At 35.4% G+C, this 16,117-nt stretch overlaps 1 protein-coding gene across 2 annotated transcripts in view; it reads right to left on the bottom strand.

The window, feature by feature from the left end:
- Positions 1-16,117, bottom strand: part of ALCAM (activated leukocyte cell adhesion molecule) — a 214,525-nt gene that overhangs the window by 33,806 nt on the left and 164,602 nt on the right. For both annotated transcript variants that reach the window (XM_017530604.2, XM_017530606.2), the window contains exons 4-8: positions 11,973-12,037; positions 10,327-10,414; positions 9,181-9,363; positions 3,712-3,839; positions 2,055-2,187 (exon numbers count right to left, since the gene is read on the bottom strand). In XM_017530604.2, the coding sequence (XP_017386093.1) occupies positions 2,055-2,187; positions 3,712-3,839; positions 9,181-9,363; positions 10,327-10,414; positions 11,973-12,037 (597 nt within the window). The remainder of the gene's footprint in view (positions 1-2,054; positions 2,188-3,711; positions 3,840-9,180; positions 9,364-10,326; positions 10,415-11,972; positions 12,038-16,117) is intronic.

Here is a 16,117-nt window from a genome sequence, read left to right as displayed (position 1 = left end):
ATTTGGGTGAATTGTGTTTAGATGAAAATTTTATTCAGGATGAGTTAGAAGCTTTTGTTAGCTGGATAGCTAATTTTCCAGAGAGGAGATTAAAAAAATTTTATGGGACAATGACGGACAGTGAAGGCTCTGATGAAGAATCTGTGTGCATATATTTGCAGGAGAATAGTAATATTCATCAGCAACTAGGAATCTGTAGGCTGTGAGACTTGATGAGCAGTCTATTCTGCAAACATGTGCAAGAATGGGTTGGTGCTTCCCTACCCACACTTCCTTTAGACATGTTTGAAAAGGAAACAAATCTTGTTTTTGGAAAACAAGCAAGCAATCAAAGATAAGTAGGTAAAAATAGGATTTTTGTGTATCCATATAATTTAGAATCAGATGTTGATTTACTTGAAATACTTTTTTTCAGCTTTTGAGGAGCAATAGAGCCTTAACACTCAATGTTGCAATCTACCTGTCAAAACCAAGATGCATTTAAATTTAATTAAATGCACTAAAATCCAATTAAACTTTTACACACTTTTGTTTAATTCCCCCCCACCTCCATCACAGCTAATCACGTAGGTGCTATATGGCTGTAACCAAGTTTTTTGCTTTGCCAATCTGCTATCTATCCTTCTCTGCCTTATCTACAAGTAAACAAATAAGAGTCCTCTTCTTTTAGAGACCTATGTACTTAGCATCTCTTAAACACAACCACGTCACACCATCTCTAAGGCACTAGATTATTGATTATTGGCCCAAAGACATCATGAACAATGATAACAGAGAGCTATTCCACATGCAGTTCTATCTGCTGGCTATATTCCCTGTCTTCATTATTTTATTTTATTTTCATGGAACAGGCCTGGATAATATTGCTATACCGGAGGCTACTGCTTTCTCTGTAACTAGCCCCCAATGGTAGACACATTCAAACCCAAGCAACATCAGCAAAGAGTAAATGGAGAAATGGCCCAGCTGTGAACATAACAGTCCACTCTTTTTACAGGGCTCCCAAGGGACTACTCCCAACATTAGACAATCAGAAGCAACCATCTGGTTGCTTTATTCCCCAGTGCATCCCCTTATATCTCTCTCAAGTTTTAGAGATATGATCCCACATGTTTTTCAAGTATTATGAGTCAAATGAAAGTTATAACTATGTACTCAAGACAATTTCTAAAGTCTCTTTATACTCAGAGGGATTGTCGTGGACGATGTCTAGAGGAAACCTGATTGATAGTACTGTTGAGTGCAAAGGACTTATTAGAAAGTTTGTAGTATACCTCCAAGCAAGACTGACATTTGCTCGAAGCGCTCTGAATTCTAGTGTCACCAGAGTGTGGTATGAATTAGTTTATTGTTTCCATGGTTCATCAGGTGCATCAATAATATGGACTGTCATGAATTAGGACATAAAGAACTCAAGTTAAGTGTCTGTTATTTATATATGTATTTTTCTGTTACTCTGAGGCAAATATTACTTTTGGATTATTTGGAGATCAAAAGCAAATTAAAAGTTAAAAAGTTATGTCCACAGTGATTTTCAAACGGTTCTGTTTCCAGAAATTTCCTATCCCTCTATATAGAGGACAGTCAACCAATAAATAACTTCTAATTTTCTCTACTTCTTGTCCCCAAAACTGAGTCTATAGTAACTTTGTATTGCCTGAGTTTGGGTGTTAATATTATTCTGTAATACAAATAGTAATTCTGGGCCAACTGCAAAGCTGGTGCACTTCAAGAATATGGAAATGTTTTCATAAAATATATAGTTTCCCTAAGGTCCATATGAATATTGCTTACTGACACCACAAATTGAAGACACTTAGAAGATGGAGATTTACCACTGACAAAAGTTGCGATTATCAGATCCATGCAAAGTTTCAATATTGCAGTGCAAATCTGGACAAAAGTTGAGCTTATCCTGATGCTGTTTCTCTATTGCGTCTATTGCAACCAATTATTTAAGAAAGATATACCTGCAATTTATTTGAAAAGATAGCTACATTAAGCTATTAGAAGCCTTTGAAGTGAAGCTGCTGATGAAGAAGTAGGCGACTTACAGTGAACTGTGATGGTTGTTGAAGCAATCATGCTTTTTTTGTCTAACAGGGAGCACTTGTAGTCTCCTGTTGCATTGCGCCTCACATCTGTCAGTGTGAAAGTATTTGAGCTTCTTATTCCTTCAGGCTGTCCCTTTTGATAGAGGCAAAATGTCAGATGATTATACTTGGTCGCTACAATGATAACAGTTGTATTTCTTGATGAAGATAGCATTTTATCAGGTAAGAAAAAAAGAGAATGTGTTTCATTGATCGCAAAAAAAGAGTATAGTTTATGTTACCAACATATGATTCCTGGGTAAATCGTTAATATCTTGGATCTAAGGAAGTTGAGAGCTGATTTATTTTCTGTTGATGACATTTATTTTATTGACAGCATGGCTTTTGCTCAAGTTTCAAGGGCATTTTATAAAAAGTTCAATGTTTTACTTTTATGTTTATGCCTTACGTCATTTGACAAAAATATTTGAGGCAGCTTAAAAGGAAATATGCCATATATCTAAACTAAAAGAAAAAAACAGAATGAAAGGAAAGAAGGAAGGAAGGAAAGCAAAAGGGACAAAAGGAAGGAATAAGAAGAGTGAGAAAGAAAGAAGAAAGGAAGAGAGGAGAAGAAAAAAAGAAAATGACAAAATAAAAAGAAATTAAGAATAGGAAAAATATAGATGATGTAGGAATAATAGATGTTAACAAAGAAAGATATTCAGCAGATATTGTTGCTAAAACTGAGATGCAAATTTGGATCTGTCATCCCTGTTAGCCAAAGTGGAAACCTAATTAGTTTTAAATTTTCCTTCTGAAAATTAAACCAAATCAGCAATCAATTTATTAGGGGAAACAAAGTTTTCTATCAGCATAAAGAAATTACTTATACAGTCTTCTGAATAATGTGGTGAATGATATTTTTAAGTACTACTGAGTACTGTGGTAGATGAAATTTGTAGGCACATCCCTGCAGTAAAATGCAGTATTGAGTTACATATGGCTTCCCTCAAGGTGAAAGTGATGTCAAACACAAGGATGTGGAAGAACAAACAAGCATCCTGAGACAGAGCTCTCTCCTTGTTTGCTTCCAGATTCTTATGACATGCAGAGCACATCTGAGAGGAATTTTCCAAAGTATCCTCTATGCATAGCATTTCCTTCAGCTATGATATGGAGAAAAGTTGAGGAAATGGCATTCAAGATTATACATAATGACAAAAAAAGAGCCATAACATTATTCTAAATATAACATGCAACAGAACTATCCCTGTCAGAGGGTTAGAGGTGTGTTCAGGGCAATGTGGGCATATTTAGAGTCCACATCAGTTCATTCGCAGTCATCAGTTTTCATTTTGTAGTTATCTGCTTCTGAAGAGTAGATTCTTACAGCTTATTTGGATAATTAAACCTTAAGGTTTTGCAATTATGGTTTCCTGTGGTCAGCTTATTTTTTCCTCTTTGTTCTTGAAATCTCTCAACATTGAGAAAAAAGGCAAAAACTGGCAGGTGCAGAAAAAACTTCCACATGACATTTTATAGGTGGTGTCTCTTGTCCCCAGCAATAACATTTTTTCTCAATCTACCCATGAAGTGCAATTCTTCATGTCAACCAGAAGTCAAACAACAGGACAAAATGATAGTCATCCAGCTCAAGTAATACTTAAGCACTTACTGGTAAGTAAAACAAAAACTCCTCTGGGGGAGGGTTGCCATTTCCTAAGCATTTAAGAGTGATGTTATCCCCTTCTTTGATGGCATTTTTTGGTGGCAGCACTTGTATTGTCACCTGTTCTGTAGGATCTGTAAGAGTCACAGACACAAGTTAACCATTTTTGTCAAGTACTGAATTACTCTGTGCATAGAATGTAAATGACTAAATTATACATAATTTTCTCAAGAAGCTAGTAACAGTAATTGCTTAAATATACCTTTTTATAAAAGGATTGAAGCTAATAGCTACTTGCTATACAAGTACTAATCTTAGTTAGGGCAAACTACAAAGAAACCCTGTTACATAAAAATCAATTTATTCTTAGCAAAATGTCTTTAACTGAGGTAGGAATGGCCGTAATTATTTTATGTATAAAAGACCATAGGAACAATCAAACTGCATGACTTTATTATAAGGAAATTTAATTACACATTATATGAATCTTATAGTTTCGAAGGACAAAAATCAGCTAGCAAGTAACTAAAGCTATTGGATACTACTGTACTCTATTGCATAGTAATACTTCAGATGAAATAAAAAGAGGAGAAATGAGCTAAACAACTCCAGCAAGGATTTGGGCATGCAGGAGAGTAGATCTGCTTTAAAAAAAAAAAAGAAAAAAAGATGAATCCTATGAACTCAGGGAGACCCTTGACACAATCAACAGGACTGTAAACGAATTGTAATTTTGTTCTGTTTATTGGAGTCAAGATGTAACTTCATTCAATTTTGTTCACATATATGGAGAAAATAGGGCTAAAGGGTATGCTTCAGCACAGGCTGCTGCTCAATAGTAGAATGCTAATGAAATTGAATGCTGGATACAGTGAACCATATCTAGCAAACAGGAAATAAAAGGAGGTGGTGGTGGCAGTTATAAGTGATCCACTAACGTGTCCCTTTGTTATATAGCTGGACAATACAATGAATAATAAATGTTGAAATCATAGAGTGCAAAGGTATGTTTTATAGAATGTTTTCCACAAGACTTAATAATTATTGAAGCATGTATCTATATTTCCAAACTGGTGACACTAAAAATAATCTATCGATGAAAACCTATGTTTTTTTATTACCTAACAAGTGAAATGAGTAAGTTATAGTTTTGGAGGCTTTGCTCTATCTCTTTCAGCCATTTATTTACCTTTCTATAAATAAAGTGCAAAAAAACTTAGAAGGTTGTTGTAGATTGCTTCTCTGCCTTTTCTCTATGTTTGGGTATCTCTGAATATTTGTCCAATATATTGTGAGGTTAAGCAGTGATCGATTTAACATACTTCTTATTTGTTTTTCGGGGTTTGCCTAAAGTAGTTTCCTAACCAGCAGTTCCCAGTGAGGTTGAAAAGTAAATAAAATCTGGTTTTGGTGCCCTGCTGACCTTCCGTTTCTGGGCCTCTCCTGTTTTCTTACTTGGCCTTTCTCTGACTAGTGCTCAGGTTTGGCCTGTGGCATGTCACTGTGGCACATCTCTGATCAAGGCTGACACATCAGAACAGCCAGGGATGGCAATCTCTGACTTCTTTTTCTATTTTAAAACTCCCTTTTTCTGTGTACCCTTTTCAACAGGCTTTGCTTTGTATTAGGGAGTTGAGGAGCTAAACTGTCATCAAAGAGTTCATGTAACACATTTGCATTCTGACAGTAACTCTCTGGATGTCCACTAACATGCCTACCACAAAATTAATGAGCCTTTGCTCTCCCTTTGCCCCTGAATTTGAATTTTACTCTGCCCACTAGTAAATCATCATTTTGCCCATTACTCTGGCTTTCTCCTTTGCCCTCTTTTATCCATTCAGTCACTATGTCTTGATGATTAATACTTTACAATATATTTAGGGTCTGATTCTCCCTTTCTATTCTCGCTAACACTTCCCTAGTCCATGTCCTAATTAACCTACACCTGAAGCAATGCCATCAAATTTCACTTGGTTCCTCAACTTGAGTCTCCTTCCTTTTGATTCGTTCATAAATATTTCCTCTGAATCAGTTTTCTGAAATAGCGCTTTGAATATTATAATGATACTCAAAATCCATTACACATTCCCAATATATAAAGATTAAAAATAAAAATTTTTTGGCCTGGTATCCACAATTTGGCTTGAACCCAGCTCAAGTGAGAGTCTTCTCTCTTACTCTACTACATAAACCCCTACAAAATAACTAAAAGTGTCTATTGAAATTTTCTTCTTTTCATCTATTTATCTATCCTACAGCCCTTATTCATTTATTCATTCGTTTGGCATCTATATTGTGTAAGCCTTAAGCATTGGAATTATAAAGTTGGAAATCCTGCCTCAATGAACGTTTCTTCTATTTGTAAAGACACCAAACTTTTTTTTTTCCTATTTATTTATTTTATTGCATTTTAGGTTTTGGGGTACATGTGAAGAACATGCAAGATTGTTGCATAGGTATACACGTGGCAGTGTGATTTGCTGCCTTCCTCCCCATCACCTACATCTGGCATCTCTCCCCTTGCTATCTCTCCCCAGCTCCCCACCCCCCACTGTCCCTCCCCTATTTCCCCCCAACTGACCCCAGTGTGTAGTGCTCCCCTCCCTGAAGACACCAAACTTAATAATTAAGACTATGACCACATGAAACCTGTATATTACCCAAGCATAGGGATCCAATAATAATAATTCTTATTACTTATATTGATACATGAGACTGGGAAGCTTCCTGGAGGAACTCACCCTGGAACTGGGTTTTGACACATAATTGGGTATTTGCTAAATGGTAAACATGTGAAATGACAGCATGTGCATAGGCATGTAAATGTTACTCTGTAGAAGGAATCTGGAAAGCAGAACAGGCCACAGTTGACATAGGCAGTGATGAGGACTGACACATACTGTAGGACCATGGCTAAAACGAACTCAAGGCATATTGCAATATAGTGGGGGTGGAGGTTAATCTGAGAGCTCTAGGGAGTCATTGAGAAGTTTTTACCACATATAAATGTGATAGAAATTTTCTATCACATTTGTGTTTTAGAAAAATATTTCTGGCAGCAGTTTAGAGGGCAGTTTATTTGGCGGTGAGTAGAGAATGGTGGGCAGGCAAGAGAAATGCTATTCTGAATTCATTGGAAAAATACTGCTTTGAAATCCATTGTAGAAATACAGGCAACGAGAAATGGAGGCATAAACATAGGCAGCGTCATTAGGCAGAAATCAGATAAACACAAAGATCAAAGAGCTAGATTCCCTAAAACTTCATTACTGATTGAATAGGGTAGGAAAGTGGACTGGTACATTTTTCTCAACCTTTCTCAAGATAAATTTGTCACTGTTTAAAAAAAAATGTACTTGTGTGTCTCTCCTTTCCATCTAGCGCTTTCCTTCTCTTCTCTGAAGTCTTCCTAGAGCAGTGGTTCTCCACGTGGAGTCCTCAGATCAGCAGCATTAGCACCACCAGGGAATTTACTACAAATGCCCATTGTCAGGCAACTTCCTACATCTACTAAATCAGAAACTCAGGGCCAGGGTGCAGTAATCTGTGCTCTAACAAGTCCTTCATGTTCTTCCACTGCACACTACAGTTTGAGAATCACTATCATTGGGCACCTGAGCCTTCAAGACTCTTAATACCGAGTTCCTGAGGCTTTTACCACTTACAACCTTGCATTGACTATTTACTTCTGATACAGGTTTCTTGTTTCAATATTGGAGTAGTACACTCATTGAATGCGAGGACTGTCTTAAATTGCTTCTTCGTGCTTTGTGTTTTCACCATGAAGCCCAGCACTGAATACACTGTGACTTCTTACATCAATATGGCTTATTTCCAATTGAGTATTATTAACAGAAAGAATTCTGGGACAGGGTTGGTGGCTCATGCCTATTTTCCCAGCACTTTGGGAGGCCAAGGTGGGCAGATCACTTGAGGTCAGGAGCTCGAGACCAGACTGGCCAACATGGTGAAACCCCACCTCTACTAAAAATACAAAAATTTGCAGTATGTGGGGGCACATGCCTGTAATCCCAGCTATTCGGGAGGCTACAACAGGAGAATCACTTGAACTCGAGAGGCAGAGGTTGTAGTAAGCCAAGATCATGCTACTGCACTCCAGCCTGGGTAACAGAGTGAGACTTTGTCCCAAAAAAAAAAAAAAAAAATTTGCCTTCACCCCCCCCCCACAAAAAAGTTTGATCTTAGATAACCTATAGATAATGAAATACTAATTTCTTGCACTTAAATCAAGTTGAAACTTATTTCTCAAGTTTAAGGGGAAAGTACCTTTTAATATTAGGGCAAGTTTGGAAGAATTTCACTTTTATTCTCATATAAGATACTGTGCCCTAGTGAACCACAAAAAGAAAAGTAGGTGAGGTGAAACTCTCGAAAGCCTCAGCAGGTATTTCTGGCTTTTTTTCTAACATAGATATATAAGTGCTAGGTTACGCTAGAACACATGCAAGTATCACAAAAATTTTAGATAAAATGATAATAATAGTAAAATCCTTTATTGCATTTTCCCCCAAAATATCTTCTTTGCTCTTGATTGTTTATTATTTTCTCTGCTCTTGATATGTTTATATTGTGATAATGACCATATAGTAACAATAATAAAGTACTTAATCATGACAATTTAATGTGTGGTGTAGCATGCCATTTTTGATTTGTGATTTCACTTACTCTCTATGACAACACTATCAGTTAGATATTATATTTTTCCCATTTCAAAGTAAGAAAACTGAGATGTTGAATAATTAAGCTACTTTTCAAGAAACTGTAATTGATAATGTTTGGACTAGAATGCCAGCCTTTTTTTGCTCCTAATCATTAGAATTATCTTGGCACCTGCCTTACAAGAAAAGCACAGCAATGGAGAAAAAGATTCTATTCTAATACCTACAGCTAATTTAGGACAAGCCTCTGTGCCTCACTTACTAACTAAAATAATGAAGTTAGAACAGATGACCATGAAGATTCCTTTGTAGACAAATGCTCTGTTTTAAATACATGATTTAGTTAAGTAAAATGTCTTGTCATACAACATCCTATCAAACTTATGCAGTTGATTTCATTATTATAATAAATCTCTTCATTAAAATGGTAATCTCTTACCTAGAAAGCCAGTCATATGTCTATATTTGTCATTCATCCAGATATTGATCAGTTAGAGAACTTAAATTCAGAAGAGCTTAAATTCAGAAGAAATTAAGAATTAAGAACTTAAATTCAGAAGAAATTCAGAAGAGCTAATCATAAATAAAAAGTAGAGAGCGAAAGATATTATAGGATGGATAAATGTTTATTCATTCTACGATCTCCTAAAGAGCAAGAGATTAATTGGGGTGCCATCATTTTTGGGGTACAGGCTGGAAGCAGAACTTTAAAGAGCAATAGGGTTGGGCCTATGGAGATTAATAGCATTTGAATATTATTTTGAATACATTAAATAACATATATTGAATTACTTACAGTAAATATCAAATACAGCCTGATCAGAATAAACTGTTTTCTGGCCAGATGGTCCATAATATGTCACAGAGCAGGTAAATGGCATTTGTATATCAGCCTTGGTTGTCTTGTACTCCAGGGTTGAAGTCATGGTATAGAGCTGAGTAACTGGGTCCATTTCTTTTTTAAAAATTATGACCACCGCTGAAGAAAATAAAGAACACTGATGGCTGGATCTTTCATCTAACAATCACAATCCTTAATTAAACAGCACAACACCTTTGAGAAGTGTTTCTTTCCTTCTAACTGTATTTAACAGGAGCAAAAATTGACATGTAGTGAGGTAAGATGTCTTTTCGAAACCATGAATCACAGAGACAGAAATAGAATCCTGGAATCCTATTTCCCACTCACTTTAATTAACTTCTAGATCATACCATATACAGAAATTATTTTCTCTGCTCTTGATTCTTCTGTACAAGGGCTAAAAATGATGTTTAAAAATCACGTATTAATTTAGTACATACTTAAAGTAACCAAGCATAAGAGTCTTAGCTCAAAAGAGGGCAACGTATTTAGATCCTGGATAGTTTAAAGCATGGGTCTCCAGCCCTCAGGACTGATACTAGTCCACACAGCAGGAGGTGAGTGGTGGGCAACCATGAGAAGCTTCTTTTGTATTTACAGCCACTCTCCATGGCTCACATTATGAGCTCCTCTTCCTGTCAGATCAGCTGTGGAATGAGATTCCTATAGGCATGCAAGCCCTGCTGTGAACTGTGCATGTGAGGGATCTAGGTTGCATGCTTATTATGAGACTCTAATGCCTGATAATCTGTCACTATCTTCCATCGCCCCTAGATCAGACTGTCTGGTTTCAGAAAAACAAGCTCAGGGCACCCAATGATTCTACATTATGGTGAGTTGTATAATTACTTCATTACATATTACAATGTAATAATAGAAATAAAGTACACAATAAATGTAATGCACTTGAATCATCCTGAAACCATCCCCTGACCCCTGCCCAAAGAAAAATTGTCTTCCATGAAACCAGTCCGTGGTGCCAAAAAGGTTGGAGACCACTGGTTTAAAGAATACCTAGAAAAAAAGGAAGCCAGAATAGGTCCTCTGAATTTACTCCCTGTCCCCCGGCTTCATACCCACCTCCCTCAAGGGGATGTAGCACTTTTCCGTTCCTGTACCATGTGATGTTGCCATCTGGATAACTGTCTTCTGAAATGCAGTCACCCAACTGCAAAACGGAAAGGCAATGGTATGATTACTTTGGTTCAATCAGGGCCTGTCAATTTGGAAACTCCAGAAAGTCTGGCAATGCTGTTACTCCAAAAGTTACTTGACCCATTTATTTTCCAACACTGACAAAAGACTGAATATATGCTCTCTGGTAAAAAAACAACGTAATTTTAAGACATTTTTAACAACTGTATTTGAAAATACAGTTTTGCACATTTTTAAATGTGCGATAGATGCTGTCACTATTATAAAATCACATTTATTTGAAGGTATTGCCAAATTCATTTTGACAGTATTCATTTTTAACATTAACCAAATAACATTAATCTGTTAACATTGACTATTACCATGAATCATGTATCTTCATATGGAATAATAATTTGGTGTTAAAATAGGGCTGCCTCTCATTTCATACAACACCTGTTTCAAGATGATATATATTATCGTGCTCTGTAATTCCCCTCACTTTCTTTAAACGTGTTTTAACGTTCATATTTGGTATTCATCAAATGATTTTAGCAGTAAAATTTAGTCTGACTCAAAGAATTTAGGACTTGAGTTTCCACCTCCCAACAAAGGAAAATTCTGATATTTTAGTTACTGAAAGTGAGATTATTATTCAACATGGAACTCCAACTTGTCCCCCACTTTAGTACAGCTTCCCTTCACATCTCTGCTAATGCGTTGTTCAAATCTGATCTTACCTCTTTATTTCAATCTTTCAGTAACTTAATTTGCCAGTGGAATAAAGTCCAAACTCCCTACATGGTATATAAGGCTTGTCATGATCCAGCCTTCCTTTGCCCTTCCAGATTGATCTCTTACTATCCTTTCTTGCTTTCTGTCTTAGAACCCAGTTTGATCAACGCCAAAATTTCCAGTTTCCCAAACACGCCATTCTCTTTCACATTCTATTATTTAGTATTGTTGGAAAGCCCTTTCTACCTTTGGCTTGGAGAAAACCTAGTCATCTTCCATCATTCTATTTTTTTTTTTTTTCCAGACAGGGTCTTGCTTGCTCTGTCACCCACAATGGAATTCAATGGCACAAACAAGGCTCACTGCAGCTTTGACCTGGGCTCAAGCAATCCTTGCACCTCAGCCTACCAAGTAGCTGGGAACATAGACATGTGCCATTATGCACAGCTAACTTAAAATATACATATATTTTATAAACAAGGCCTTGCCATACTGCCCAGGCTTGTCTTGAACTCCTGGGCTCAAATGATCCTCCCACCTTGGCCTCCCATACTGCTAGAATTACAGGCATGACTCATGCCAACTGGCTTCACACTTCTATTAAACAATCCATTAATTCAAATAAGAAAGAATCCTTTTTTTAGAAATGACCCCACCTTCCTTGGTGTCTCCATCGTCACCTGAGACTGTGAGAATAGCGTACCCTCTATGCCTTGTGCATAATTTCTGATTGGTACCTGCAACACTGTCATCTCCGCAAGAGCCAAGCCCATCTTATTTGTCCTGGCATCTAAGGTCAGAAGAAGGCACTTACAACACTCAGCTAAGTAAAGGTATTAATCAAAAACAATTCTTACCTTTTTTAGCTGCTCTGTTTCGAGAAATAGTGCTTTGCTTACAATTTCAGGTTTAGATGGTTGTTCTAAAGTTAAGCAGAGAAAGATTTTAAGTATATATGTAAGAAAAAAGGGACTTCTGTGATTTGATTTAGAGCAAAAATGATTCATTTACCCAATACAGAAGAATAAGCAACAGAATAACAGATTTCATTATAGAATCTGGATTTAGGGAATCTGTAGGCCTATGCCCTTCAAATATTTATTATCTTAAATATTATTTTCAGTGCTTGTAATTCCTTTGATTAAAATATTGATAATGCTTTCTGAATGCTTTATAAATAGTGAATATGGATTTGATAGTGAAACAGAAGCTAATGTCCTATATAGGATACATTATCTCTAATTGATTACCACAAGCACTTCCTACTTATCAACAACTTCCAGTTCATTAAGTAAAGATATTAATTTACATGAACAAGAATCACAAAGGTACTTGTTTAAAATGAAGATTTCTGAGCCCTACTTGGCCTACTGAATCAGAATTCCTGGAAAAAAATCCCATAACTCTACATTTTAAACAAGTTTCTAGGGGATTCTTGGGCACAATAAAGTTTGAGAAACACTTCTCTAAAATCATGGGAAATAGAAAGCAAGTTAAGAATTTTATAAACCCAAATTTCTGAAATATCTCTAATTTTACCTCTTAAGCCAAGTCACAATATGAAAGTATAAATGTGGGGAAATCTTTCAAATATGGAACCTGAGATGATGGACAGAAACATTTTAAATGTAGAAAGTTCTAAGAAGCATAAATTTAAATAAAGATTTCAAGAGCAATTGATCAAAAGTTGCAACAACAATTGATTATTTAATCTGATTTTAAGTTCTTTTATTCTTAGCTGCTATTTTCCATCAATGATGGATTCTGAACTTTTTAAATAGCTCCAACAATTAGTTTAAACAAAAAGTATACTGACTCACTGTCATTGATTTTTGTGAGTCTCATGGACCAAAATTATTCTATTTTCTTATAAACAAATGTATTAAAACAATCAGCTACTTTTTCTTTTATACTCTTATTGTTTACCACCTAATACTTTTGATTACCAAACTAAACTAAATTGTCTTTTGTATAATTATTACTCAATTTGGAATTCAATTATTAGACATGTTACTTCCCCAGATCATTATAGAAAACAAGGAAAATGACAAATTGTCTCTGGGCTAGCAACATGGATATATTTAGATATCATGAGAAACAAATGTAACCTTCTTTAGGTTAATATCTAGAGTTAATTTCCTCTTCATAAATATGTTTTATATTAGATATTAGAATAATGAATAAAAATAATAAATCCTCCCATGTGTTGAACTCATGCCCTTTAATTATAAGAGGGCCTATTTACTATTAATTCTAGAAATATAATTCCACAAATACAATTTTCACAGTCATCATTTCTAGTTTCCAAATACACCAATTGGGAACAAAATGTAAGCAAGATAGAACAGTAGAAAAAAATAAATATAGAAAAATAGAAAGATACAACAGAGATGATTAATATTAAAGCAAACTAGTAATGACAGTTGGCTACCTGATTGGTAGGATGGTGCCCATAAAATGATAAAAAGCTGACCAAGAAAAAAAAGTGTCTCAAAATAGACACCAGTTTCTCAGAAACCTATTGTATGGGGGTTAGGTCTATCACATAAGAGTAAACCTTGACATTATCTCTATTTTAATAGAATGTTATGAATGTTCATAATTGCAACACTGAGTTATTGATGAAACACTGAATCTTATTTGGAATCCATTTTAAAAAGGTAAATATCTAATATATTTGAGAGAAGAATGCATCTGAAATATTTAAACAAAAAGAAAATTCTTGGGGTGTAAATAAGTTAAAGTTTTCTGGAAGCTGAAATCAGTTATTTAGTGAATCCTCTGAGAATTCAAGAGATATAAAATATCCAATTAATGTATGTGGGCAATCTAGAGTCAAAATGAACAGAAAAAGTAGGTCAAAATATTCTTAATTTCTCCTTCAAAAGTATTATGCTTGGAACATGTGGCGATATTTGGAAAATCTCTCCATAAGTTTGGGTTCTAAATACACAGATTTGGTGGGTAGCTTTGCCAAGTTTCACTACTTTCCAATTCACCAAAGTAAAATATCAAGACTGTTGTGCACATACTCTTTCTCTAATGGAAAATGTATTCCTTTGCTTTGCTTTGTAAACCCTGTGATGTTTTATCAAAGAACCCATAATCATAAATACTTTTGTATTTCAATCTTTGGTCCTTTATTCATGGTCATGTGTATTTTGTTGCCATAAATGCTTTATAAAATCCCTTACTGTTTCAATGAAATGAAACTGTAGTAACCATAGGAAAAACTGACGAAAGGATGTTTAAAGTTTAATCCTGTTTACCTTATGATTCATCTTTCTATTTGGAAAAGAGGGTCACAGTGAGTGTTGTGAATGTAATGGTATTACTTAATTCATTTTCTTGAGCCATTTTCTCCTTAAATGTTTGTTTCAAGCCCTATATATTAACTATGTATCTTGTATGTAATTTTCCCCTATATTAGGTCGTAACAATTGATGGATATTAGTTGGAGGACCATAAAAGAGGACATGTACTATTTTAGCAAAATTGTATATTGATTCCAAAGCATTAAAAAAAAAGTCTATGTGAATTGTGTCTTAACATGATTCCAAGGATTCATAACCAAGCATAGAATTGAAAGCTAAAGCAATGCTACAAATTTACTTGCATAATTAAAGTAATTTAGTCAAGGGCAATGATTCAAGCCAAATTTTGCTTCTGAATCTTCTTGACTAAATTTCTCTAAATCACTCAACTGAGTATTTATCAAATGGAAGAATCATATCTTTGTTTATTTTCTTTTTCTGGCTATCTTAAGTAGTTAGAAGATATATTATAACAGGGCCACACTACAGTACTTTAAAATTATAGGATAAGGAGATTAAAATACACTACAATGTTTATTGTAAATCTGATAGTAGTTTACAAGGGGTGTGTGTGTGCGTGTGTGTGTGCATGTGTACATGCATGTACATGTTGGAGATGGGGCAGCTGATATTCATGGCAACAAGTAGTATGTGCCAATATTTTGGCAATGATATATAATGCTAAGACTCAAATGATTTTCTTTTTTTAATACTTATTTTAAGTTCAGGGGTACAAGTGTGGGTTGGTTACATAGGAAAAGTTGTGTCATGGGAGTTTGTTGTACAGATTATTTCATCACCTAGGTATTGAGCCTAGTACCTATTAATTGTTTTTTCTGACCCTCTCCCTCTTCCTACTCTCCTCCCTCCAGAAGGCCCCAGTGTGTGTTGTTCCCATCTATGTGTCCATGTGTTCTCATCATTTAGCTCCCACTTATAAGTGAGAACATGCAGTATTTGGTTTTCTGTTCCTGTGTTAGCGTGCTATGGATAGTGACTTTCCACCCCATAAATTGTAGGGTTTTCACTAATATCCATTAAATTCTGATCATACATGGTGAAAAGTTAAGCTACATGTAATATTAGTGCCAATTTAAAAATATCATAAATAATGCCCTTGTTTTTCCCTCTTCTTTTTGTTTTATATCATCTGCAGAGTTATACAAGAGATTTTATAGCTGGAGAAGAAATAAATTGTGGTAAGGGGCTAGGGAGTGGTCAGGAAGAAATATACTGGAATAGTTAGCTCTTTTTGTTCTAATACCCAGACTATTGCTAGTAAGAGCTATTAGTCTTCAGGGAATCTAAAAATCAGCAACCTACTAAAATGTATATTTTTTGGCAGCTAGCCAGCTCAGAGCAAGGTGAGAATGTAATTAAGAAGGCACAACTACTCTGTATTACTTACAGTGTTCTAGTATTACTATCAAAAACACACAGAGGATAGCTCAATTTAATAAGAGAGGAGACCAAGTGAAGGCAGATGCTAGTGGTTGTGTTAACTCAAAACTGCTTCTTCCAGTACTTTGTCACCAATCACCCCTCACAAATTATCAAGTACTTTAAGCAAACTGTTGTGGGCAAAAGGTATCTTTTATAGTTAAATAATAAAAATGAAACATATGGTGCAGATCTCGTTTGTTAAACAGATCATTTTCTGCTTCTTCCCTCCTCAACACCCCACAAAA

Source organism: Cebus imitator, unplaced genomic scaffold (assembly GCF_001604975.1).
Source record: "Cebus imitator isolate Cc_AM_T3 unplaced genomic scaffold, Cebus_imitator-1.0 Scaffold67, whole genome shotgun sequence".
Classification (NCBI taxonomy): domain Eukaryota; kingdom Metazoa; phylum Chordata; class Mammalia; order Primates; family Cebidae; genus Cebus; species Cebus imitator.
The sequence above is the reverse complement of the archived record's forward strand: the minus strand, read 5'-3'. Positions and strand labels throughout refer to the sequence as shown.